This window comes from Sylvia atricapilla, chromosome 15, assembly GCF_009819655.1.
Source record: "Sylvia atricapilla isolate bSylAtr1 chromosome 15, bSylAtr1.pri, whole genome shotgun sequence".
Lineage (NCBI taxonomy): Eukaryota > Metazoa > Chordata > Aves > Passeriformes > Sylviidae > Sylvia > Sylvia atricapilla.
In genome coordinates this window covers 1,106,623-1,134,416 of record NC_089154.1, presented here as the reverse complement: position 1 = coordinate 1,134,416, position 27,794 = coordinate 1,106,623, and the positions used below count along the sequence as shown (strand labels likewise).

Below are 27,794 nucleotides of genomic sequence, written 5' to 3'. Positions count from 1 at the left end.
AAATTATGCATTTCTTGTGTACACTTACATGGCAAGAATCAGGTCACAAAAAATTTTAGCATCGCCTGAGGAAGAGAATGATCCAGCAATAACACATGGGGAGACCAAAGCTGATAGCACATTATGTATCCACTTGCAGTGCAGAACAACAGCCACTTTTCAAGTGGGAGTCTTGGGAAGGAAATCAGGGCTCCCTCTCAACACTATCTAGGAGGTGAAAGGAACAGATCACCACGCCAACTATGCACAGCATAGCTAAGTGGCACATTAGACACATCATGTCTTTAGCTGAAATCCTTCATTCAGTATACAGCAAAGAAAGGGCAGCAAAAGAGCAGTGGATTTTGCTTGCCTGCAGCAAAAAGAGAAAATTCTGACATTAAAATGTGTAGATGCACTAGCTTTCCACAAGTAACATCTCTTAGACCACACAATAGAAGCAGGATGTACCTTTTAACTTGGGGCATTTATAATTTTGCCCAACACAACTGTAACACATTACTAGGCAGAATTATACAAAGAGTTGGATGGAAAGGGACAGGATGGTCCCATGACTAATTTCTATGACAGTACAGCTCACTTCTGATTGAGTCAAGCAGACAGACAACACTGGCAGGAATTAAAAAACTTTATCTTCAAGCAACTCTTGGATGACCAGCACAGGAGAGTGACCTGCTCAGACTGCTGGGGGAAAATGGGTGGAACAAGTGGGAGCCCAGATTGGGAAGCTGGACTGCCTGAAGTACTGCAGCCACTGCTCAGGATTTGGTTCTGTGGTCACTTCAGTGTGTTTGGGATGACTCCCAGCAGCTCTATAGAGTGTCAGGCAAAGTTTAAACTACTGACAAGAGAAGAGCAAATACGCCTCTGTCAACTTCTTTTGCTTGTCAGTCAGGCCAGAACTATTTGTCCCAACCATCCCAAGGAGCATGTGTGGATGAAAAAGAAAGCAGGGACACTTCATCTTCCACTGGTACATGACTCCCAGGAGTTCTTGTGAACAGCTGGACTAACTACACGTCCTACTGCCAGTCTAAACTTCATTCAGCTCCAGGATCCAAGCAACTCAAACCAAGGATGGGACAACTCCTCCTGAAAGCAGAGATCATTTCATCACATTCTGTGTGAGAAGAGGCAAACAAAAACACTGATCCCTTCAGCTTTTGAAATGGTATGAGAAGGAATAAAGAGTAAGACAGTAGCAATGTGTTTCAGCTTTACCCTTACAGAAGGGCTGTGTCTCCCCAGTCACCCAGAGTTACTGGGAAGAGGAAGTGGTTGGCTGGCAGGTATCTACATTTTTTCCTAGGATAGACCTTGGAAAACAGACGTGAAAAGCAAACACAGCCGAGTAGTAGCAGACATTCCTGTCAGATCCATTTCGAGTAGCAGCACTGAGAATTGACAGGAATGTCACCGAGCAGCTGCAGGGGGGTCCTGGAGCCCAAACCCCACGGTCAGCCGCCAGCAATACCCCCAAACCCTGCTCAACAGTCAGGCACAGCTCATCAGACCTACCGTGTTCCCGGCAAAACAGCCGGGGCTCAGACAGGCTGCCACAAATTTCCAGTAACATCTACTCTTGGCAATAAGGGATCTGCTCACAGCGCCGCACTCATTAGTGAGGAGCATTAGCTGTCACTTAGGATTGCCGGCTGTTTCTAAAGCACACAATGCCATTTTCAGAAAAAGCAAGGCAAAGTTGATTTTTCCACTTCCCCCATCCCTGCCTGACACAGCTCTGGAGTTCGATTTCAGAACAGTATTTATTGCAGAAGCTTTCTATTTATTCATTTTCCAAGATCAGTTGCACACTGAGGAGGTGGAGCAGCTTCCAGATTTGAAAGCAATCTTCCCTGAGGAATGTTTCCAAAGGCAGCTACAGAGTGCCACACAGGACTGCTCATCTATCAAGTTAACTTCTTGAGCAGTATTTTTATTTACCAAAACAAGACATTCCAGGATCCACAACTCTGCACAATGCGATGTCTGACGTTGTGTAAGCCTTTGAAATTCCTGCAGTCTCCTCCAAAAAAAGTAACTGTGGTACCTGCTACGGAAACCACTGAGCTGCAGCACTTGGAGAGAAATGCAGTACAGCTAATACAGTATTTTGCTGCTTGGCTATCTTAGGCTTGAATTGCTCCAGATTCTTACTGTTACATCAACAGGTCCACTGGTCACATTGCCTGAAGCCTGAGAAGGCAGGGAGAGAGTTAGGAATTTACTCATAAATTTGATGATGAAGGAATAGCAAAGCTTCATTAAGACTGGTGAAGTATTTTCAGATTCCTCAGAAAAGAGTATACAGAGCTTTTGTGAATTGTTGGTTGCCATCACACCATGAAACAATTAGCTTGACTGGTCACTAATTCAGATATAAAGGAGGTTTTTGTCTGGCTCACTGATAACAAAGTCTGTTGGATGGATCCACTTACCATAAGGTCAAACCCCTGGTCTCTGATTCCTTGCTTGGCAAAAGACCATCAGCAGTCATACCAAATCTGCTTCACCATACTTCCAAAATAGAGTACATTCAACATCTGCTGAAATTCTTCTAAGTACAGACATAAGTTATATGTTACAAAAAGAAAGATTTTTCATACTCCAGGCAGTCCTCCTGGCACCCTGATCAAAAACTCATTTGAATAAATACATTCTTCCTATTTAAACTTTCCCCAACTGTTTCAAGTAAATCTGCTGAAAATGTAACCTTTTAAAGCTGTTTTCTCTGCCCCTTACTGGCAAAATCACTGCATTCCTTCCAGAGATCAGTGAAAAATAATCTGAACACTTAATCTTTTGTACTTTATTTTCAAGTAACTCGGTCATTTTTCTCAGCTAAGTACCTAACAAAAAAAAAAAAATCATATCCATACAACTTCAAAGATCTAAGAAATTTAGTTTTATTACTCTCAATGTCTCTGAGATTCAGTGTTTTCCCTGACAATCTAAGCAACTAACTGCGATGCAACCCTCAATCTCATTTTTAAGTCCACCAACTCCCATGGTCCTATTAATAAACATTTTTCTAAGATTTTAACTTCATCCTGTCACGTTCAAATACAAAACACTTTTGTTGACTAGGAAACAATTAAGTAGGACTATATGTTTTAGTTCTGCTGCCCCTCAACATGGCACCAAAGGTAACAATAAAAGGTATCACTTCCTAAACAGGTAAAACCTATAGCAAATCCCGATTTTTTCACCTGCACATAGCAGAGCCACTGACAGTGTGGTCAGATGTAGCCTCTGCTAAACACCTTTCCAAAGAGGTAGTGCCTTCAGAGCAGTGCTCTACCCAGCACAAGCTTTCATTATACAAAGACAAACTTTGTGTAAGACTGAAAAAATCTGACTCATGTTAACATATTTGCAATTATCCTAAATTTGCCTTGGGGCAACCAGAAATACCAAGCTATAACTTCTGTTAAGCAGTCTGTAGCAACAGTGACTGCAACTTCACCAACACGGCTCACGCGCTGAGCAGTGGGAAAACTTACTAGTGCAGTTCAGGAATTCTTCTGTGTATCACAGACAGACAGCAGCAGCAAGTCCAAAACACCTGGAGATTACCATCCACAGGTAAACTCTTCAGTGTTTTAATGATTTCTTGAACGCTGAAAGAAGTGGTGAGTAATAAAAGCAGTGGCACTATTAAGCCTAGACTTTTGTCCCCAATTATTCTGACAGACACCTGCACAGGCTTCAGTCTACAGTCCACTTCAAAAACCATATAAAAACTTCTTCTACAAGACTCTTCAATCATAGTATCTATTCTATCTTTTTTAAATGTCTTAATAAAGTGGACCTTGAAACTTTGTTGAAGCATTTGAAGCTCAACCAGAACAGCCAAGTGCCATATTCAACTGACTGCAGATGTTTAGCCAGGATCTCCAAATGTCCAGAAGCTGTTTCTGAAAGATTACATTGTGATCCTTCACAGAAAAATGGTCAACAAAAAGAAATTGTAACAGTTTTTAATCAGGCTATTAGATTCCATTAGATCTGACGGCAAGTGTTTTGTCATGAAGCTCACAACTGATAAGACAACTGAAAGCATCTAATTTTTTTTTAAATTCTTCTTTAATTGAGGTACATGCTTTGTACCTCAAAGCAATGTCTTCATATACACTAAACCTCAAAGCATAACTAATTATGAACTAACTAAGAATGAAAGCCTAGCCATCCTGTGTTATCCTAGCTAAGAACCTAGGAAAATAAAACCTTATCATAAATTTTCCATTTTAAACACCAAATTGGTCGCTAATGAAACCTAGAAACATTTTATACTGATCTAATGATGACGTACATGCTTTCACTAAACCCTGGAGCATGCAACTTTGCACGGCACACATAATATGCTCATACTAAATAGATGACATATTTTCCTTTAGAAATAGCAGCAATGGAAAATGACAACTTATACAGACCCACAGAATATAATCATGACATTGTTCACTAATGCCTGCCACCACTGTTAACTCTATCCCAGAAAGTCTCCAGAGGAAGCTAGATATAGTACCAGAAGCTGATGAACTTCCAGCTGTAAGGGGGTGGGAGAGAAAGGAAGCAGACTGATTAGTTGAATAGATTTATTGTATGCACATAATTCTACACTAAAACCCTGTATCTACTTCAACATACATTTTTTGAGTCATTTGACTGTTCACAATTCAAATACAGGAAAATGCTATCAGACTAACATGTGTTTGTTCAGCAGGAAGCTCGTTCTTCAAAACGTAAAATGAGGTAGTGAAAAGCCAAAACTTTGCTAGAATTGTACTATTATTTCTCCAGGGTGAGAAGGACCTTTTGATGTTCTCTCATCACATTAGAAAACCATCTCCTGAGTCCATATGAGCTCCAGAGAAAAACACAATACAGTAATAGTTGCACTGCAGTGTTCTCTCATTCTCCAAGATGCAAGACATTATGATACTACTTTTTCAACTTAGCTGGCAGATTTTATTCTCAAGTCACAAACATTTTCTTAATTTTCCTTATGAACTGTCACGAATACAGTCAAAACATCCTAAAGCAAATCTGTAAGCCAAGTTTCTCATTCTGGTTGCTGTATTTTAATGGTCTTTGACACTGGCAGTCTACATAACAGCAATTTTGCAAAATGCACTGGAAGTTGACTTGCACTTCAAGAAAACAATTAACTGAAAGTGATTCCTTTAGGCTCTTCACAATTCACAATAAGATCACAGCCTTTAAAACTTGGGAGAAAAGAACTCTGACAACCATTCTTACTAAACAAGAATAAAATGCGGTACTGGTTATTTAATCCCTCCAAATGTCAAAAAAAAAAAAAAAAAAGGTAAAGCAAATTATTTGCATGGTATTCATTTTAAATATTGTATGTAATAGGAGGACATCAAAGATGTTTTTGCATTGCAGTTGGTTTGTATTAGAAGTGTTCTGCCTTCAAAGCACAGTGTTTGTCCACATTTCACTTCCACTATGAATTGAGACATCAACTCCTACTTGCTCAGGAAGGAAAATAGGCTGTTGCTGTTCTGTTCTGGCACTGAGGGGCAAAGTGCCAGGCTATTCCCCAGCCAACAGACCAACCATAAATCTTCATCCTTTCTGATTTCTTTTTCTTAAAAAAAAAAAAATAATTAATCAACAACCAATTAAGGCAGAAATGCAGAATCCAGATTATGTTTGACACAGCAATTATGTTTTAAAATTCATGTTACTGTCAGTATTGATAGATGTAGCTTACAGTATTTGAAGTATCTTTCAGTCAATCGGGACTTATAATTTGTATACTATTGTTATTGAACTTCTAAAATTAGACTAGTGTGATTACAAACTAGGAATGACATTCAAAATCAAAGGCTTGGAGTAACAGTAAAAGAACTCTAAAATTCAGGCAGCTATTTGATGGACTCCCTCAGCAAGTAAGTTCAGAATGAAAATTTGGAAAGGAAGTAGATACCTAAAAGACAGAGTTGGAAGTACCAAATATACCAAAGATAAACCTAATTCTATAGAAAAATATTAGGCTTCTCCCCTTCTTACATCTTTGGGTTCTGTAAAACAAAGAGTAGAAAAACACAGTATAGGTAAAATTAGTGAAACCAAAGCTGTTGATCTACTCCATGTTGTAGCATTACATACTGTCCCAATACTGTAAAGGGACTAAAGAGACTAAAACCTTGTACTGTGAATGAAAAAATAGCATCTTCTTCCATTAATTAATTTGAAAGAACAGGCACCTTCCCATTCCAACAAGTTAACTTCATTTCTGTTTAAAAATTTAACCAAAAGACTCTTAGATGACTTAAAGTCTACAGCAAAATCTGAAGGCGTTTAAGTATTTCAGGATGGGATTTATGGCAGGGTTCTGAAATGGATACTCCTAGTTCCTGTTGCTTTTACTGGAATACTTTTACGGAGAGTCACTTTTTTCCCACCCTACCCTTTTCCTTTACTGAATTTCCACACAATAACTTAGATGTGACCATCACCGGACATCTGAACAACAATAAAAAAGTTACAGCTGGATCCTGTATTAGTCCCAGCTGCACAGGATCTTTGGCTGCCTGCAGAAAACAGGACAGCCAATAGGAAAACAGTAGGAGAATTTCTTGTAGCATCTTACCTTCAAATAAATTGTTTTTTCATATGCTACTACAACAAACTATTTTACTATTCAATGCAAATAATGTTATTCTTCCTATATTTCACCTCATTTAAAAATAAATTAAAACTTAAATTAAAAAAATTAAAACTTTCTTCTTCAAAAGCTTTTACTACAAAATGCCAGAAAATAATCATCTCCATATGCTCTTTCAAGTCTAACATACCACAACGAATTGATCTGCCAAGTCCACCCACCCACAGGCCCTATAAACTTGAGAGTATTATTTGTATTTAATTTGGATTACCAATTTCACCCAACCTTTCCCCCCTTCATAACACATGTTACTTTTTTAGGCTTACTACTCAGGTAGAAGATACAAAAGGAAAATAAGTAAGTTTTCAGCAGACTAAGAACAATAACATAATGCATACTCTCTTTACTTTGATTATCAGTGAATTCACAGCAGAAGGACTTAAACCAGTCTTTTTTTATGTTTGCTCTTATAAAATATCACCTAATCTTTTAAAACATTCATGAGATACTATGTCATTTATTGGTACGAGACCAAGACTAAACATTGCTGTCTTTCCAGCTTACATTGCACAAAATGAGAGTGAAAAAACTTACATGTATTCTTATTTAAAAAAAAAAAAAAATCACTGGGAATGGGGAAGCTTCCGCTCAGATACTTTAAAAAAGAAAGTTACTATATTTAATGCACAAAAATCCACTTCCTATAGCCAAAAAAAATAATCAAATCCATATGCTCCATTCATCTATCCTTGCTAAAACATGTACAGCAAACTGAAATGTCAGCTGCCTAGAAAGGCTGCTCACACCTAATACACAAAACACAGGCTTAAGACTCAGCCTGAGATTCCCAGAATTCTGAGATTACAGAATTAAGCAGCAACATCTACACAAAGAATAAACTACTCACACATAACTGGAACTTTTTAATCTCTCTCTTCTGTGACTGCAAAAGTTTTCCTAGCCATAGGACCCAATTCCCTGAACTTTGACTAGCCTTGGCTACCAGCTTCAACTTCCACTTACGAGATGGTTAATCTGCAAACTACAAATCAGGGATAGCAGCACAAAGAAATAAGAGATGGTGGGAACACAAGCACAGATATCCTCCTTGTCCCCAGATGAATGTTGGATGCTGCCTTAAGATGCTGCTATTACATTACATGATAATTTTAATGACTAAAAGGGTATAGTAGGTCAAAACTGAATAGCAGAAAAGGAAGTTAATAAAAGGTCTATAAAATAACACAGTTACTGTTGAGTCTATGAATATATACTTCCATAATAAGAACAACTCATTTATGCATTTACATGACAGATATCAAATGCAAAGCGAGTTTTCACCAATTATATTACTATATACCAATTCCTGGTATATACGAATACCAGATTTACAAAATACAAGACTATAGCAAGGATTATTTCAGCCTGATAAAGGCTCTTGAAGGCAAACATTAAGTGCTTGCTTCACATGGGTACCAAGCAGAACCCTTTCAGTTAAAAGAAAAAAAAAAGCTAAAAAACTGAACTAAAATTACAAAAAATGTAAAGGAAGCACCACAAAGCAGCAGAGAGGCCCATTCATCACCCCACACAGTGAAGCACAGAGATCTGTCCACAAATCTCCTACAGTGGATCATCAGCACACAGGGTTTACACACAAGCAGCTCCTACGTGGAGCAGACCAGAGGAGCACTACACACGTTCAAGAGAGGGGTCAGGTCCTTCTGGTCTCCCAAAAAAGACTGAGAATGGTCCTGTGCAGGACCCAGCCCCTGTCCCGTATACATCAGGAGTTCCACGGTCAGAGAACGTATTTAACTTACAAAAATTCTTCCCTGGGAATGGAGTTTCTCCTTAACAGAGCCACCATCTCTTCTTATGGCCACTGTGGTTTAACCTCAACTTCCTGGGGAAAAAACCTTTCCTCCACATCCCCTGGCTGAGCAGCTACAACAGAGGAACAAAAGCCTGCAGCAGCTTTACAAATTCAGAAATTTCATTTGCGAGCGGTCAAAAGCTGTGCTCAGAGTACATGGTCTGGTGGGAAAATTCCTCCTCGGTACAACAGAACGACTGGGCAGGAAGTTCATTAGGACAAACTTGAGTAAGAAAGACAAAAAAGAAAAAAAACTTACTTGGAATCCGACAGCTGAATATAAGAAACGCTGCCTCAAGCAACCATAATGCTTTGTTTTATAGTAACTAATGCAACTACAAATACCCCTTTTGAGAATTCCCCCTCTCTTGTAAGTAAGGCAACGGGATCTGTTTATGTCAGAATTTGACTCTACAGACAACACTGATTGTGAGCTAAACAAGGACCTTATTAAGGAACGTGATATCTACAGTACATGAAAGCAAAAATGTAACAGTAAATAGACTCCTGAATACTTGGAAGTCAAGAAGAAAACAGCATCAATGGTATTTTGCAATATGAATCAGATATTAAAACAGCAAAAAAATTAAGATCTGCATTCCAGAAGTTACACTAATGAGGCAGTTGTATAAAAACCTTAGAGGTGACTCATGAACAGATTACATCTCACAGCTCCTCTTCTAGAAAACTGTGTGAGGCAGTTCCCTTACTAGCATATGCTAATTTTTTCAGCCTTTTTTTGTACATTCATGTGCGTGAGAACAAGAGTGAGCACAGGAGACATTGGCCACATTTGTTTTCCTACCCATCAGCTCCTACTGCCAAAATACACCTTGCACAGTATGCAATTTCCATCTAATTTGACTGAGCAGAAGATGTTCCTACAAGCTGTGTGAGAACTAGCAGCTGGAGAGAACAGCCACCAAAACTAGTTTCCACAGTTACTGTTTGCCTCATCCATACCCTGAGATCAGCAGACTCATGGTTCATCATTTTCACAAAGCTTTTTTGTTTTGTTAAGATGCTCAACATATTTCATCTAAAAATCAACACTGGTTTCTCCTTTTTTAATTAAAAACTTCTATCCAAAAATCCAGCCGACCCCTTGGGCATGACAGCAAAAGCTAGATCTGAATTCAGATTCAACTTTCACAAATGGACTGTAGCTGAAGAATTTTTTTATGGAATTCAGAAGAATTGTTAGTACAACCAAAATCTATCCTCATTGGGACAATTTCCATTATGCTGCTAAATAACACAATCAGTTTCAATTCTTCCATATACTTGGCATTAGATACCTATTTCCTTTTATCATAAACACCTGAAAATGAGGCTAATCACTAAAACCACACTAAAAAGGCCAAGCTGTTGAAAAATTAAATCAAAACATCTTCAAATCCTAGATGAGATTATGATTTAGATTTCCCAAGGTTCCGGCATGCAACATTTCCTGTCAACTCCATGAGATCCTACTGAATTTGTCAAACACATTTTTTCCCTAGGAAATACTAGATATCATTTGTGTTTGCCTTTCAACATGTCAACTTTGACTGGAAAACCTACCCACTTATATCATACCTATCTAAAAGCAGACATCAGAAATTCAAAGAAATTATGGAAAGGGCTATGTATCGCTTTACTTTCCTTAAATAAAAGTTCATATTAGCAAATAATGTGCTTAAACAACCTCAGAAAGTAATGAAATAAATGTTACACAGATGTTCACCAAAAAAAAAAAAAAGAGAGAGAGAACAAGAATGTTTTTACTTCATAGCAACCAAATAGGTCAAGCCATTTCCTTCTTCAGGCAAATCTCAGAGGACCACAGAACACATGGCTTTCCAGCAGATTTTGTATGTCTATCCCACCAAGAGGAAACACTGCTGTCCAAAAAAATTTGCAATACTAAGTTTTCCCATGAAATTGTTGAAATTAAAAGAAGGAAGTCATATGCAATTAAAAGCCATTTGCTAGATGTTAAAATTATACAAATGACATGAATAAATAGACTCTTACTACCTCATTCACACACCTTTCCTGTACAATATATTACTCTAAAAGAATGCACAGTGAAGAAGTCAGAAATGCCAAGAGCACATCTGTTCACACAATTTCTCTTTTGCTTTTATAAAACAAAGTAAAACACCACGTGTTCTCCACTTCCCTGGGATCCCTGCCTCACGGTTCCATACATAGAGAGGTTTTCCCAACAATCCAGCTCTTAAGCATTTATTTTTATCCTCTGTGAATGAAGCACATGGTCATTAGGCACAAGCTGCTCACTAAAATTAGTGCTATCCTTTTGTACATGCTTAAGTACTTGTGAACTGCATGGATGTAAAGTGAAGAAGAAATCATTAACTATCACATAACTTTGAAAAAAAGGAAAAAAATCCACAAATCCACACAGATTCACTCAGTTGGCACAAAACACTGACTTGTGTGCTGGTCCCATGCAGATATCTACAGAAAATGTGATCCCATAACCAGATTAAATCTATTTGTGCATTCAAACAGGAAAATTAACACTGCATAGGAGAACATAACTTATTTCATAAATATGTCAGTGCTCTTGCATCGCCCTTCCACTTCCATTTTTATTACAACTTCTCTACAGACTATTTTTTAAGAAGCAATAAATTACAACATCTCACTATTTTCTTGTCAATAACCACTCGGGATGCCAGCGTGTGTCCAAAGACATCAAAGAGAGGAAGTGGGTGGAAACAACATTAAGAGCTCTGTTTTAGACTCATTAAGCTTAAGATGACAATTACGCAATCTTAAGATGTCACACAAGCCAACATTTTAGCTGGGCCAGATGGTGCTGGATCCAGAGCACACAGAGTATATGCTGTGAGTCATCAGTTAAAATACAATAGTTCCACTCTAATTTACAAATTTGGTTATCCAGAAACAAGATGTAGAGAACAGAGTGTTAAAGCAAGCACAGGTTCCTGCAAATCTTCCCCAAAAAAGTTGGAAGTAGAAAGATCACCTTCCAAATGAAAAAGCAAGTAAGACAGGAGGAGGAGAGAACAGTCAAAGAGGGGAAAGAAAAAAAAAAAAAAAAAAAGGCAAGATTTCAAAAAGAAAAATATAGTAAACAGTACTAGAGGCAGCTGGCAGTACAAAGAGGAGGAAGAGAATGTACTGAGTACAAGGGGTCAGGACAAGTGTGGAAAGGACCTAGGATAAACCTCGAGGAGGTTCTCTGAATTCAGAGTGACTGCAAACAGCGTGTTCAATGATTCCCAACAAGGAAAAGAGTCGAGAGGTAATTCAAATGTTGGCCTTGGAGTCAAAGATGGGGTGTATAAAGAACCAGACTAAACCAGTTTTGCATTGGGAGAGAAAAGAATGGGGCAAAGGATTGCAGCAGGTAGGATGGAGCTAGTTCAAGAGGAACACTTTAAAGCTTTTCAAACTTTTACTGAACTAGGAGAAGAGAGACTTATAGGACAAAAAGATGGCAAGCAGAATCACAGAATGGTTTGGGCTGAAGGGACCTCAAAGCTCGTTTCATTTCACTCCCCTGCCATGGGCAGGGACACCTTCCACTATCCCACGTTGCTCCAAGCCCCAACGTCCAACCTGGCCTTGGACAGACAGGGATGGGACAGGCACAGCTTCTCTAGGAAATCTGTGCCAGTGCCTCACCTCACTCATAATGAACAATCTCTTCCTACAATCTAATCTAAATCCACCCCCTCTCAGTTTAAAGCCTTTACCCCCTGTCCTACCACCACACACCCTTGTAAAAGGAAGAAAATTCAGGAAAGCCATTATTTTCACTGTCCCTTGAAAAAGCATTCAAAATCCTAAAAAGAAAGAAGGGGAAGCAATAAGTATGATGGGATTGAAAAACCTGATGTGAACTGCAGAATATATCCTGAAAATCACGGTGTTGTCTCACCTCCTGCAGCCCTGCAATCGGTAAAAGCTCTTGGAACTGCAGAGATATTAGAAGATTGCAATATCCATTTGGTAACTGTGGCCTATGGGGAGCCCACTTTCATGTGGCTATTATGGCAATTCCCAGCTGTTGTTCTGCAAAACACACCCTGTTCCTGCCTGTAAATCCTACGGTTTTCTCTCCCAGCTGCAACAGTACAGACAGATGCTGTTACAGGCACACTGCTCCCCTAAATCCATGGTGTGCTCACAGTGCTGAGCATGTCACCAAATACCATTATGTAACAATACAGCAAGTTTGGCAACCAACCGCCTCTGGAAACTATCAGCAAAAATTTCATGTTTTCTTCCAAGCTAAAAATATCAAACATTAGGCTAAGAAAAACTTAACAAGTTACTGCAATTAACAAGCACATTTTCTGATAACACCAAAAATAACTCATATGCACAACATTATTGATAATACATTATTACATTTTTTACTGCAGTGATAACAGATTAAACGACTTTGGGCTAAAAATTAAGATCCTATTGAGCTGACAGGTAATCCAAAGAAATATGAGATTAGTTTCACATGAAGAAACATCTATTTAACAAAAAAGAGACTTGCACCTCTGCTGGCTGGCAAAAGAGCACAAAAAACTAAATCACATAAATAGACTATCTCTGTATCTGCTCTTTTTCACTCCCTAGAACCAAGCTGAGTGTGGTCAGTCCAACATTAAGGTGCATTTTTATATTCTTGGGATTTCCCCAAAGTGCTATTTAAAACTACAAGCCCTCCTCTGAAGGACTTTTGGGACAACTTTTATTTAAAACTACTGGTACGAGTTATCCACTTCGATGAGTAGGGAGTGAAACATATTTAACGTTCTTCTGCACTAAAACACATTTGTTTATAATAAAAGAAACTCATAAAATAAGAAAACATGCAGAATTAGTTTAAAATGCAAAGCAAATGTCTATAACCATGAGGAGACCTCATGGTCTCTGGTATCTTTAAGGTTTACCTTTGAAAGATATCACAACATAGAAAGAAGAGATGAGGCTGCTCACATCTAAAATATAAATATACATATTTAATAAAATTTAAAACATTTTTCTAAGAAAAATCTGGGTCATTTGTTACATTTAACAGCTTTTACCTAAAAATAGGTAGCTGTTCTGCCCCGCAGAAGAACAGAAGTCATCCTGCTAAGTCTGGTTTGGCAGCAAATCCACTCTCCTGAGTCCCCTGTGCAATGATCTGCTCTCTTGGTGTCTCTCCTAATGAAGGACTGTCTACATTCTGTCCTCATCACAGACCCACATGCTACCTGGCACCATCGCTGGCAAGTACAGCCAGAAACTAACAGAGCTTGGCAACCCAACTGCTCCATCCCAGAAGAGCTTCAACATTCAGAAACAAAGCACAAGAATTTGGGGAACAGTAGGGAAACCTCAGTGCCATAATTAGTGCTATAATTTGGTCTATTTGTCAAGTAGAAGCAGGACTTTAACCTTCTGGCATGTCTGTTTAGAGCCCTTTGTAGAGACAGTGTAAAACAAACATACAGAAGCTGGTAAGCACCCAGTCTTGCAGTCATTTTCTAGAGGAATGGCACAGAATTGAACTGGGGGGACTGACAAGCTGCTGGATGACTACAGTCAAAGTCAGAAAACAAACAGGAGCTGTATCCTGTGCCTGCAGCACTGACTGTTTATACATTTTGACCTTTCACAGAGGATCACTTGCTCACTGTGTGACCACACCAAGAGCACTATTGAACACGAGGGTCCCGGCCTCTGGCACTGCCACCACCCAACTGTGAGCCTGTGAGAAAAGCCACTCAAATCACACAAGACATTCGTTTTAAACCAAGTGGGGAGAGGGAGGAGGAGAAATTTCCTGGACTGAGCAAACCACAGAGATATTTTAATCACGACACAAAAGAAAGTTGAGCCAAACACCAACTGACTCGGATCATATCGCATCAATAATCCATGCACAGAGCCTCTGCTGAAATCAATGGGAGGCTTGTGTGGAAGTGGATTGTATAACATAAATGCACGGCCCTGTTTAAGGCTCCACATACAAAAAAAAAGGAGGTACTGGGAACAATTCTCTTAATTAGCATTTCTCTTCCATCCACTGCTTCTAAGATAATAAGTTCTAACTCTACACAGCTCTGTTTTCATTCACAGTTTTCATCAGAGGTGGTAAAACAACTGACCCCATTTGACAAATAAGAGATCTGAAGCATAGGATGCAAATCAAAGTGAGGAGCAGTGCAGCAGGCAGAGCTGAACTGGGAATAGCAGCTTACCTTCTGAATCACACTTTAATGTCCTAGATATTTACATGCTTATCTAGTTCAAGTCTCTAATTAGAGTGACTCTGTGCAGTCCTTAAATAATTTTTGCATACTTCCTAAAGTACCTGTGCACGGTGATAAGCTTAGCTGTAAGAGCTTCCCACTCAATAATGGCAATTCTATGAGGATTTACAGTGTCCTGCAGAAGTTCAAAACACTGGCCTGCCCTGGTCAGGCTCCAAAGGGAGTCTCCTTGCTCAGGTATCACAAGTCTCATTACTCAACAGCAATAAAGCGTCTTAAAACAGGCTGTCAAATCCATATGTTTCCTATCATTAAAGAAAAAAAGGGAAAAAAAAAACCCAAATAAAATATCAACTTGACAATTTGTTAGCTAGAAACGACTTATCTAATCCTGGTGTTCCAAACTGAGAGCATCCTAAGAAAAAGTGAGACTGGGTCTCTACTCAAGAAAAAAGTGCAATACTTACAAGAAGCCAGAACAAAATTTCATATACACCAATTAAAAAAAACCTCCACTCTTACTTGTCTGCAATCGTCTTACAATGAAGCCAAACATTCATTATACTGTCGTTTGCCCCAAAAAAGCACCACATTTATTAAAGTGATATTAGTTTCACCTGCATGCTAGAGGTACAAATCTGGCTTCACATATAGAATCAGCATTTAGCTAAACACAGACTGTGCTGTCCCCAGGTCCTGAGTATTTGTCCTCCCATGAAAATCCGACTTTGAAATGCTTAGCACCTTATGAAAGATTCAGGTATATGTCCACTTTATAGTTTACATTTCGCACGTGATTAGGCAGTATATTACACAGGGTTAGTGCATGTTCATTCCCCTTAACTACAGAGGCAAGTCCATAATACTGTGAAAATAACATATTTGGAGTTAAATAAGCTTTCTGCTCTTTACAATTACAGTGTTCAACGGCTTTGAATAATAACTTTTCAGGACTAGCTTGCTTTGTCTTCTGCTTTCCTTTTCCAGATCCTTTTTTTTAAAAAAAGAGAGTTAAGTCTATCACTGTCAAAACAAGCAGAAATGCCTGCTGAGAAATGGCCACATTTCCAACCCACTGCTTGAAAAATTATTTTTCTGATTCATCACAGCATTATTTTTTCAAGTTGTCAAAACAAAAACCACACCCTCTTGATTTCCGAGTTCTGGGTAATTATATTTGGAATTAGCAAGTACCGCGCAACTATTAATCATAGTAGGCTTAGCCCTTACTTTAGCTATTTAGAGCTCAGCCCATGCACTCAGAGGCCGCCTGTTCAGCCTTTGGTTTAAGCTCTACCCTGACGGCTCCATCCGGCAGCAGCACGGCACAGACACACTGAACACAGAGCAGCCGATCCCTCTGCCTCCGGGCAGCATCAGCCCCTGCTCCGCCACCATTATCGCTGATGAGACACGAGAACTGGTTATTTCAGGCTGCAGCTTCACACACGCACTCACAAAACATATTATAAATTAAAGGAGGGAAGCGTGTGGCACGTCTGCAGCGCCTTAAACTGGGGCAGCGCGTAAGCCGGTCTCCGAAAGGTAAAAAATACAAAAAAAAGCTCCCCCAACACGCGAGTCCGGATTTTCTAAAAGTAGTATCTGGCAAGGTTAACGCCGCTGCCTTCGGAAAGTGTTCACCTCGTTTAAACTGGCTGAACCACCCCGTGATTATCACGGAGCCTCCATTAAGATGACACACACAAACAGAGCCCTCGCAGAGCTTAATTACACTCTTCTCCGCTCCTACACCGTCAGACGCGTACTTCTTTATACGCTGCCCCTTCCCCTCTGGCAGCGCAGGAGCGGCTGCAGCAGCGAGCACGGGGCTGTCACGGCGGTGGGGCCGGGACCCACTGCCCTACGCTGCCCTCCTCTGCTCTGCCCTGTCCTCCCCTGCCAGCCCCTTCCCCTGCCCTGTCCTCCCCTGCCCTGCCCTGTCCTCCTCAGCCCCTTCCCCTGCCCTGCCCTGTCCTCCCCTGCCCAGCCCCTTCCCCTGCTCTGCCCTGTCCTCCCCAGCCCCTTCCCCTGCCCTGTCCTCCCCTGCCCTGCCCTGCCGCCCCCGGGCCCGCCGCAGCGCGGGACACAGAGCCCCATTGTGGCGCGGCCCCCGCCCGGGCACGGCTCGGCGGCGGCGGTACAGCGGCTCGGCCCGGGGCCGCCGGCCAGGACGGGGCAGCACCGGCGGCAGGGGCCGCGGCAGCTCTCCGGGGCTCCTGCCGTCCTGCCGCCCGCAGCGCCGGCTGAGGGGCCGCATTCCCCCCGCAGGAGCCCCGCACTCACCGCCGCCACCTCCACCGCCCTCTTCGTCCATGTTGGGACCGCGGGCAGGGCGCTCCGCGGCGGCCGCGGCTCAGGGAGGCCCGGGGCTGGTTCCGCTCGCTCGGCGCCTCACTGCCACTCCTGCTCCTTCTCCTCTTCTTCCTTCTTTTCTTCCTCCTCTTCCACTGCCGCCGCTCTGTGCCGCGGCACTCCGCCGACCCGCCGCTCCCCGCCCCAGCCCGTGCGAGCCGCGGCAGCGCCTGGGCCCAGCCGCCCGCCCCTCTCATGTGACCCGCGGGGGGCGGAGGGGAGCCGGCCCCGCCCGCGCCCTGTGCCGCCGCCCGCGCACCGCCGGGGCTCGGCCAGCGCTGTCCGTGCGCGCCCGGCCGGGCTGTGCTGGGTGCAGCCTGTGTCCCTGCCGCCCGCCCTCTGCGGGGTCCCGTCCCCGCCGCGTCCCGCACGGCGCTGTCCCCTCAGCGCCGGGGCCCCTAAAGCCGCTCGCCCGGGGCTGTCGGGGGTCGCCCGGGCCGTCGGGAGCCAGAGAAGCCTGGGCCGAGTCGCTTTGGACCCGCGCCTGCTCGGGTCATGTTTTGGGGTCTGCAAGGGCCAGAAAATGTCTGCAGAGCCCCCGACTCTTCCGTGGAGGTCTAAACTCTCCTTGGGGGCTTCTAAAGGGAGGCGGGGGAGAGCGGGAGGGGACTGGAGGGTGAGGGCTTCAGCTGGCCTGAAGCAGCGTAGTGAAGGGGGACGAGGTGACTTAAGTCTCTGGAAAAGAGCCCGAGACATCTGATGTTCCTGCATCTTTTCTGCTGATTCTTGCTTGCTCCTTGTTCTGGGGTCCAGTGCTGGGTGCTCCCGTTGCCGCAGGGGCCGTGGAGAGCGTGGTGCAGAAATGGGACTGTGCCCCATGGGCGGTGCAGGGGCTGGTGTTGGTGAGCACTGTCTGTGGATAACAGGACTCTCCTTACTGCCCTAGGAGCCAGAGCATCTGTGGGATTTCTTTAGTCTTCAGTAAAGATCTTCAGTGAGTTACCTACCACGGGAGTCGGGATATCAGCAGTCTCCAAAGTCTGGAAAGGTAAGCTGAAGTGTACTGGCGCACATCACTCTTCCTTCCTTCCTTCCTTCCTTGGCACCACCTCTTATTATTTTTTAAAAACCGTTCATGTCAAAATTCTATTCAGAAAGGAAGCTGATGGAGGAAAGGGTCAGCCAAAAGGAAAAAATCGGGTTTTTCATTTTCCTTTTGTAGACTGGCATGGGACAGAACACTGTCTAGGAAGCTGTGTCAGGAGCACTCACCTCTTGACACTGCTGCTTAGAGGTGGTTATTACAGCCCGGTTTGCTGAGAGCTGAGGTTTGGCTCTGACAGCTGCTCTGGTGACAGTGTTTTACCTCCTCTAAAAATCATAAACCTTTAAAATACTCCTCTTTGTCTTTCATTTTTTAAATTAAATATTGTTAAAAGTTTAGTAAGTTAGTTATAAAAAGAGTATGATTACATAAACCAGAAGCACCACCTTGGTAAGAGATTTATTTTGGAATTATGCCATTACAGGATGGTTTAAAATAAGTCTTAATGCAGATGAACTGACAGTGGGCTCTGAATATTTTTGTACACTGAGCAAACTGTTCATTTACATTAGTGGGGAATCTGCTTCATGAGAAAAATTCTAATTTTATAATCAATCACAGATTGTTTGCTTTCATTTAGTTTATGTTGTTTTACACCTTTCTATAAAGTATATGCTTTTATGTCTTCCTCCCTTCTTCCCTTCCTCCCTTCCTGTTACAAGGAAAATTCTAGTCCAAAATAAAAAGCCTTATCACTAATCCTGATAGCAAGGGAGAGTGAAGTGTGGAGAACAGTCCTCCTCCCACCCATTCAGTGCAAAATTCTTGTTGACTTCATGGAAGCAATACTGGTTTTAAAATTCTCCAAATTAATAGCAAAGAGAAAAATTACTTTGTGATGGAAGGAAGATATGAGAAATGTCTGTCCTAGTTACAAGTGACCAGTTGCAATATTTTATAGAAACTTCTTGGTGAAATCCAATTCCAAACTCATGAAATATGGAAAATATTCTTTATTATACCTTTATTATTAACTTGAACGGGGAAAATTTTAGTCTTTTGCTGAATATATATTTTACTGTGTTGGAACTCTGAAATATATGTCATTTAATTCCTTCTCAAGAAGAATCTGTTCTTTCCAGTCCTACTTTAGTAGGATGACTTACTGATGATACATAGTACAAAAGAGTTCTGAAATTACAATGTTCTCTCTAAGGCCATGTGTCTTTGAAAGGATGGCAGGTATTCCTTAAAACATTTTCATTCATGCTGTGTGTATCATAAATAGACTTACTTTTGCATGTGTCTGATCCTACAAGTGTTCTAAGCATTAAACTGCTAATTCTGTGTACAGGGTGCTTTAGTGGACAAAGCTGTTCAATCCATAGGTGAGGGGTGTCACAGAAACTTTTAAGATCAAACCTTTCACCCTGTTGCCTCATTTTCCTGTGTATAAAGTAAAGCTCATGTCTGGCTGTAAGCCTAACTAGGTCAGGAGTAGATTTTTTGAAAGTGTGTAAAATGCAGTGAAGAATTACAGTCACAGTTCTACATCGTAGCTGTAGCAGTTCTACCACAGCAGAACTCCTCCCTGGTTTTTGGCAATTTGACAGTGACAACACTGCTATCCTTAAATACAGGGTAGTTCTTACCAACAAGGATGCCAGAAGCAATACAGGTTACAATCATAGCAAATGCCAAGACAAACTCCAATAAATAAGTTTCCACTCACGTGAATAATTTTGTCGCATCTACTTAATTTTCTGGACTTTCGATCATTCTTCTGTTTGGAAGTACATAATTTTTACTTTTTTCTTCATATTACTGAGACTTTCAATCGACAGTTTTCTCAGGATGGCTTGATGGTTTTTTCCTCTTGCAGTGTCTTCTATAGTCTTGGGTCTGTTTTTACAACCAGTATGTTCTGCCAGTTTCGTATCCACAAATCTAATCTTCTGTGTTGGAAGAGCTTCATAGTCTGTCATTCATATAAATAATAGTCTAATAGCAGGTCTGTTGAAATTATTTTTAGTGGAAAATGGGGCTTTCTCCAAAACCTGCGGTTGGCAGGGTTGATTCCTCGATGATAAATGTGGTTACTTGCTGAATTTTCAGGTAATATCCTTTGTCTTTTTATTTTTTTTGTCCCACTTTGGATAGTTCAGTAACTGCTCTGATTCAGTTTCCACTAAGAAGTAATTTATCATGTCATTTTTCGTTTTGAGAGTTCAGGAGCACATCTGTTATGGCATTTGTCCCTATATAGAGAGTCAGTGAAGACAACTGAAACCCTTACATCACATTTTTGTGGTCTATAAAGGTCATAAAATATTAAGCCATTTCTGTGGGTTTCAGTTTGAACCAGATTCCAAGAGCAGTGAATGAAAATAAAAATTTTACGATTATAGATTTCATAAAGTTTTTATTTCTAATCAAAAGCATGAGCTCTGAGGATGTTCATACTTGGATAATAGCATTGTATTCAAGTATAAGAAAAAAATTCTGAATTTTCTCAATGCAGAGAGAAAAACTCACTGTTGGCCATCAGGCTGGATGTCAGTATCGGCCACAGGGAGATGGAATAATGCTCCTTACTGTTGGAAGGAAGACTCTTTGAGATCTTACTGAAGGAGGTAGTCACCTCCATGCAGGTATTCCCATTTCTTATGTAAGCAAGACATCACTAATTTGCAAGTCTGGCTTAGTGTGATTTCTGTTAGATTTAGGAAGATGGATAGTTACCCTGAAGGAAAGCAGTTTATCTTAGAGACATGAACATCTGTACAGTGTTAATAGTACATTCTTAGAGAATATAGATCTATACCAAAAATACAGATCCATCTTAAACAATGGAGATGTTGCGCAGTATTCCATAATCTAGAATGGATTGGTTGATTTTACAACTTGATCTCCCATTTTTAGAAAAATGGTGCAAGGATTGCATTTCCTAAAACAGTATCTTATTGATGGTATCACTGTCAGTGATACCCAGCCATCGTATTAAAGAATACTTTTGTTTCAGATCTAGACAATCAAACAGTTTTTATATCTTAAGAAGCACTGCTTAATGATTTCCATGCAGAAAGTCTTAGTCCATCAGCATGTCTTTTTTTCCCCCTAATTTTTTTTTAATTATCAGTACTTGAATAATCTGGTATTCTTAAACCCCTCAGGCAAACTCTTTGACTTCCTCTGCCTGGCAGATGGGTTTTAGCCATGTATTGTTTCTTAAAATGTTTCTGTTGTCACATTTATCATATTTTTCTCAGCTGGAAAAACATTTTTGTAGAAAATCCTGTTTGCTGGTTGTCTCAAATGTTTCAAAAGTGCTTGTACCTTTCATTCAGGCCAAAAAAATTTTCCATGCAGGTATTTTATATTGCTTTGGGGAACATCAAAGCTAAAGCTTAGCAAGTCAAACATCTTTTATGAATGGTGCTTTTTTGTATGGGTAGAAAGCTAGTTTCGTTAAAATAGTCAAAACCCCCAAGAATAAATGCACCTCTCGTCTAAGAATTTTGCAAGAGTTTCTTTCAGATTTACTTTGAAAACATATCCTGAATTTTATTTGCAGCCTCTTTTAAATTCCTATTCTTGACACATTTTAGGGTTTGTGGTTTTTGAGGATTTCTAAATGAGCTTTATCTACTCATAGCATCAAATATTACTGGTTTTGGAAGGCAATGCTTGTTTCTATTGTGTAACACTGATAGGGTCACTTGTGAGTCATTGAGGAAAAAACCACCAGAATGTCCCAGTGAGGAAGACAAAATGCATCAAAAACTGCAAAGGTCCACCACCTCTGTAATGCTTCTGATGTGAAAGACATTTTGCATTAGAACTTGTTACACCTGTATTAATTATGCACCGTACTAGACACAAGCAGGATGCTTTCTAGCATGAAAGCTGGGCCTAAAATAACAGAAAAAGAGGACTTGGATTCAAAGGACACGGGCTGAAACAGATCATGAATGGAATTTTGCATGAAGCTTGAGAGAGTTTTTCTATCTCAGCAAAGTGAAAGAACTTGATGTAAATTCTCTCTCAAAGGAGAGTGTGCTGATTAAGGCCAGACTGTTCCCACCCTAAGCAGCCACAGTCTGAATTCCCCTCTGCTGGCTAATTCCGGCTTGGCATGGTTAGATGTATTCTCACAGACCACCCTCCAGTCTCACCAAGGCCTGGGAATTTCAAGTTCCTAACTCATCCTGCAGTGAGAGCTGCAGCTGGGCTGCAAACCATGCATGAGTCCTGCTCTGGCTGCATGCACACGGCAGCAGCTGATGGATGGGAGCCCCCATGGTTCCTCCTCCCTGCCTGAAGGAGCCTCCTCAGCCAAGTCCCAGGGTACCAGCACTGACATCCCTGGCACAGGTGGCAGCCAAGTGACAAGCTGCACTTGCTCATGACATGCAGTGTTAAAAGGGTCACACCAGGTGCTCTTACTGATTCACCAGTGAGTGAAATGCAATGGCATATCCTCACATGAGCTGGCTCAAATCTTGCTGCTGGCTAGTCAGCAGTGCACAGATCTGGGTTTAATAAATATGGAAGCATAAATTCAGACAGGAGCAGGAACTGGCGACTAATGATTTTGACTTACTGTGGCCTCTGAGCTGTTTGTGCAGCTGTTCATGAGGCCATACTGTAAATCAAATCACTCAATCCAGATTTTTAAAGTTCTGTCTAATAATTTTTAACCAGAATTGCTCCTTAAATTCATGCTCTGGACCCACGAAGCTGCATTGGCACAATTGCAGTGCTGGTAAACTGTGACACACAGATGGTGTGGAAAGAAGGAAGGGAGGCTGCTGGATTGTAAGTTTGTCTGTGGGGACAATACCACTGCATAATTATAACCTTATTCTGAACCACAGACTCTCCCTCAATTCCACTTTCTGATCCCTCATGCTCAGCTCTTCTCAAGCTGAGCCTGTACTCAGGCTTATATCCTTATCACATCTCATCTGTGCAGTCCTAGATCATCTAATGGTAATAAATTGATCAAGATTAAATATGAATATGTAATTGCATTTCTCTCAATGTTAGTGAGCTATGAGTTACAGTATTTAGACCAAGCTTTATCCTGGCTTTTTACTGGCCAGATGATATCAAATCTAACATAAAACCATCAGGAGGAAAACCACTCACCAGTCCTTGTTTTTGAGGGGTTTGGGTTTTAAATAACTTTGTACTGCCAGGTTGGATTTGTACAAAGAATTTCACGCCACACTGCCATCCAAAAATTGAATTTATTGCATCATGAAACTGCAGTTATATACTGCTGAGAGCAGGCTTTCAGCTTCTGTCATAGGCTATTTTTGAATATACCTGTTGAGTCTAGGCAAAAGGGGATGATTCTTCGTTAAAAGGTGATGTGTAATATTTTAAATTCTTATGGTCTCTAGCCAAGAAAGGTCCCTGTTTATTACAGCTGTTGCAGTTAACATAAACACATGGGTCTTAGGCAGAAAAACATTACTTAAATCCTTACCCTCTCATGGTTATATGTACTGTTCTATACCTTTCATATCCTCACAGATGTAAGAATAATTCCATACACATCTATACCAAATAAAAAGGTTTTGGCATTTTCTTAACATAATTGAAGTATACTTTCAATTTAAAAAGCAGATCCTTGCCTTAATTGTCTTTCCCCTGCTGTATTTCTCTTTATAGTCTTAAAGAAAGAAAAACTCACCAGGTACAAGAATATGTTAAGCAAGGGAGAGTTGAAGTTAAAACTTGGCAAGAGCTCAAATAAAGAATTTTTCCAAGGAAATGGAGGAGACAGGTCAAATTAATTCCTTATGTAACTCCATTTACCTCAGTACAGTTACAGGAAGGATGAATTTGGTACCTTATACCTCTGTGGTCAGAGAAACATTTCTGTGATCTCAATCAGCACAGTAAAAAAAAATAATTCTTAAGAAACAGAATTGTAATTTAAGTCTGGTAGAACTGCCCTTGTTATTTTTAGTCTATTAATGTGATTGTAAAAGAACAATATGTCTGCAGAACAACAAAAAAAGATCTTCATGAAAATATTAGTACATGATGATTTGTGGCTTACATCCTTGGTAACGTTTTTCACCAAGGGAAAGAGGAATTCAGGACAGACTGCTAAAATGGGCAGGGACAGTTTCTCTTTCTTGTGAGTTCCAGAAGCTTTTCTCCAACTTACTGCATCACAACTTCAACTTTTTCTCTCCAACCTCATCCTTTTCCTCTGACCTCCCCTAATTCATATTCTTCTTTCCCTCAAGATTGTTCAGGTTCCACTGTGTGTGCAGGGCTCTCTGTGGCTTCTCTTTACTGATGAGGATTTTTTGATTTTTCTCCTCAGACAGAAATATGCGGCCCCTTGGGACAGATAAAGGAGAGATATTTGGCCTCCACCATAATTTCTTTTCAGATTTTAAATTTCAATATGTTTAAATTTGAGATGCTTTAAAATTATGCAAATTCGCTGTGAGAGCCCAGTCTTCATGTGCCCATCTGTACTACTTAAGTGTAGCTCTACACAGAGATGATTTCCATTTTAAAACCTTATTATGAAACATCATCCTTGTCTCTCTATCCCACTGCCAAGTTCAGGGAATACTTTAAATATCAATGTTAGGATCTTTTAATATTGTAACATTAAAGCATTCATATAATGTATTAGTGCAATGAAATTTAAGTCAAAGTCTGTCTTTTTTATCCTTACCAACTTGCAACTATCAGTTTTAATACAGAGGAAAGTGTCTGTGTATACAAGCATATAAAAGATGTGGAAATACAAAGGCATTTATTGAAAACAGACAAAACCAGGAAGATGATAAAATAGCAGAAGGAAGTGGCCTCACATATAAAAACTTTTGCTTTGTATAGCAGAATTTATCACTAAAAGCTCTGGCTGGCAGATTGCCATGCTTTGGACTAAACAAGGCATGAAACATAAAAAAAATTGACGTAGTGTACAAAACACAATAGAAACAGTAATGTCTTACAAAGTAATGAAATTAAACATTTTTTGTTTCCTTTTAATGTGGATCTTTAAAAGTATCATTATATTTTCAAACAGCAGAAATCTCATTTCCACTGCTCTCCTCTTAAGGATGAGAGGATAAGGATGCATCAATCAGGTGTGCCTTTCAGCAGGATATATGAAATTTCTCAAATATCCAAAATTAAACAATGATGCTATATTTTCAAAATAATTAATTCTATTTCAAAATAGTGGAAACATTAAAGCATATTTCATAAGAAGTTATTCATTTTACTGCACAGAGTTTTAATGCACAGAGCTGCTGAAGTAAATGTGGACTGCTTAATGTTTTCACACTGGATAAAGAATTTTTTTTTTTTTTTAAATAGACTGTGTTCTCCATTTCTTTTTATGTTTGCGGGGAAAAAAATTGAAAGCATTGGGGAATAACAGTATGGTTAAGCCTGAAAAATTTCACATAGCAGTCTTTGAAATCTGCTGTTGATGGAGAACACTTCAAAAGCATGAGAATCTAGGATACTTAGTTCAGTGCTTGTAACAGCTGAGAACAAATGAATTCTTTTCTGCAAGGATGTTCTTCCCCCTTGCCCACTAAGGCCTGCATCCTGGTATTCCTGCTGGAAGTGGTATCCAGAACATGGATAATAAGCACAGCTAAATTCTCATGACTAACCAAATCCTGCCCTTGCTCTCTACTCTGAAAGGCTTTTCCAGAGCTCAGCAGTTAGGAAATACTCCAAACCTGAAAAACAAGATAGCAGATAACTACAATTACAACAAACAGATAATTTTTTCAACATCTTAATCATATTTGCAAGATAAATACACTGCCAAGTACTAGTTATGTTCTTAAATATTCTCATTCACATTTAAAACCTTTTCATCTTGTTGACAAGAGTGGTTATCTCCTCCATACATTAAATCATTCCATGAAGTATTTTTTTGTGTTTCTTATATTTGAATCTCCAGTGTCCTGATTACTTCTGTGGCATTTCCGTATTTACTCTCTACAAAGTACAGTTGCCTGGCAGTTGTTTTTCTAGCTGCTGCTTTTTCCTGAAATGGTTTGGACTTCCTGCATAATTTGTACAAAGCTTTCCCTTCTATAAATGTCATTTTCATTTTGTTTTAGTAAAGCTGGGATATTCTGATATGAGTTAAAAAAACATAAATTCTTCATATTCTTCAGCTAAAATAATGAAATGCTGCCTTGAATCTATTAGAAATGAGACATTAGTATTTTTATTTAGATTATGAAACTGCAGGTAATGACATAAATGCAGATAAATCAGTATTCTTAGAAATCTAAACTGCTAATCAGTAAAAGATGTTACTCCAGAATGCTGACCATAGGCAACAGGAATGAGTAAAGTGGTATCTTTATCACAATGGGATTTTGGAAGGTCTGTATTAATTCCAGAATAACACAATTGCAAAGAAAAGTGTGCTTTTACCATGCTTTTACTATTTCATTAACTGGAATTTGGAGAAGATTTCTTTAAACATTATGTATTTTATTATTATAATTGTCAGATGGTAAATGCTCTCTTTTTTTCAGGTAATACACTTAAAGGTGGCTGTTCTTTGAAGAGTACAGTATTTGGAATGTATGCAGTGAATTTCAAGGCCCTTCAGGAATATGATCTTGTCCCAGTTTGAATGGCTGGGAAGATTCACATTGACTGCTGTGTGTAGGGCTGCACTTTTAACCCAGGCTAAATTTGATGATATTCCCATAAATCACCAAGTCCAGGCATTGCAGCTCAGCTCACACAGGCAGAGCCTCAGCTCCAGAGCTCTGATTGAGTCAACGGGGCTAGACATCACTACTGATCTCGTGTGATTGGATTACAGGATTGAAGCTGTGATTTGTCCAACTGAAACCACTCTTAAGGTACTTAAACAGATAAATCCTACTATCAGATTTCTTTTCTTATTGATTACACTTTCTGAGATTAAAAAAAAAAACAAAAACAAAAAGCAACGCCACAATAAAACCCCAACCTTGCTTTCTCCAGATAGCATTATGATAAGGTGCATGTAGGGCTGGAAGGACAACAGAAATACCTCTGGGGGAATAATAGTAAAAGTGTGATTTTCCTTTTCCACAAAAAGGTTGTATAATATTTTCACGTTTTTATTTCCTCTGAGCCCATTTCCAGTCCTTAGCTAACCCCACCTTCCTTGCATGATCTGAACTACTTGACAGTTTCTGTTATAAAGGAAAATCATATCTAGGTTGCATCCTGTCTCAAATTTTAATTCATACCTTCTCAGCCCATGTTTCTGGGAAAATAACCTATCAAATTAAACCAAGATTATGTTCAAACCACTTTGTTTTAATTGGTTGGTCTTTCTGGATTTTTTCCTCCATGAGTTTATTCCTTGCCTCTCAGGTTTGTATGTTACGGTTGAGAGGAGTCATCTTGTGTATCACATTATCTTACCATGGCTGGAATATCTGCTGTGAGGCAGAAAAGCCCTCCCAGGCAGATCACCTGCTGAATTTCACACACACATGTGGATAACAAAAATTGACCAGAAATATTTTCACTTACAAAAGCATTCTTTTATACTTTTAACAATAGCCATACACAAAATGGAATCAAACCTTTCCACAGTGCTGTTTCAAAAGGGGCCTTCAGAAAAACCACTTCCTATGTGATGAAAGAGCAAATCAAAAATCCTGTCAGGAATACCTACAAGTCCTTATGGATACC

At 40.1% G+C, this 27,794-nt stretch overlaps 1 protein-coding gene and 1 long non-coding RNA gene across 2 annotated transcripts in view; one reads left to right on the top strand and one right to left on the bottom strand.

Annotated features, from left to right (window-relative positions):
- CYTH3 (cytohesin 3) overlaps positions 1-17,186 on the bottom strand; it is a 48,339-nt gene extending 31,153 nt beyond the window's left edge. Inside the window, exon 1 of the mRNA XM_066329683.1 lies at positions 17,030-17,186. Coding sequence (XP_066185780.1) covers positions 17,030-17,060 — 31 coding nt within the window. The 5' untranslated portion in view covers positions 17,061-17,186. The remainder of the gene's footprint in view (positions 1-17,029) is intronic.
- Positions 17,187-17,544: 358 nt separating this feature from the next.
- On the top strand, positions 17,545-27,406 carry LOC136367779 (uncharacterized). Its single transcript, XR_010744735.1, has 3 exons — positions 17,545-17,653; positions 17,985-18,086; positions 26,633-27,406. It is a non-coding gene; the product is annotated as an uncharacterized lncRNA (long non-coding RNA).
- The last annotated feature ends 388 nt before the right edge of the window (positions 27,407-27,794 follow it).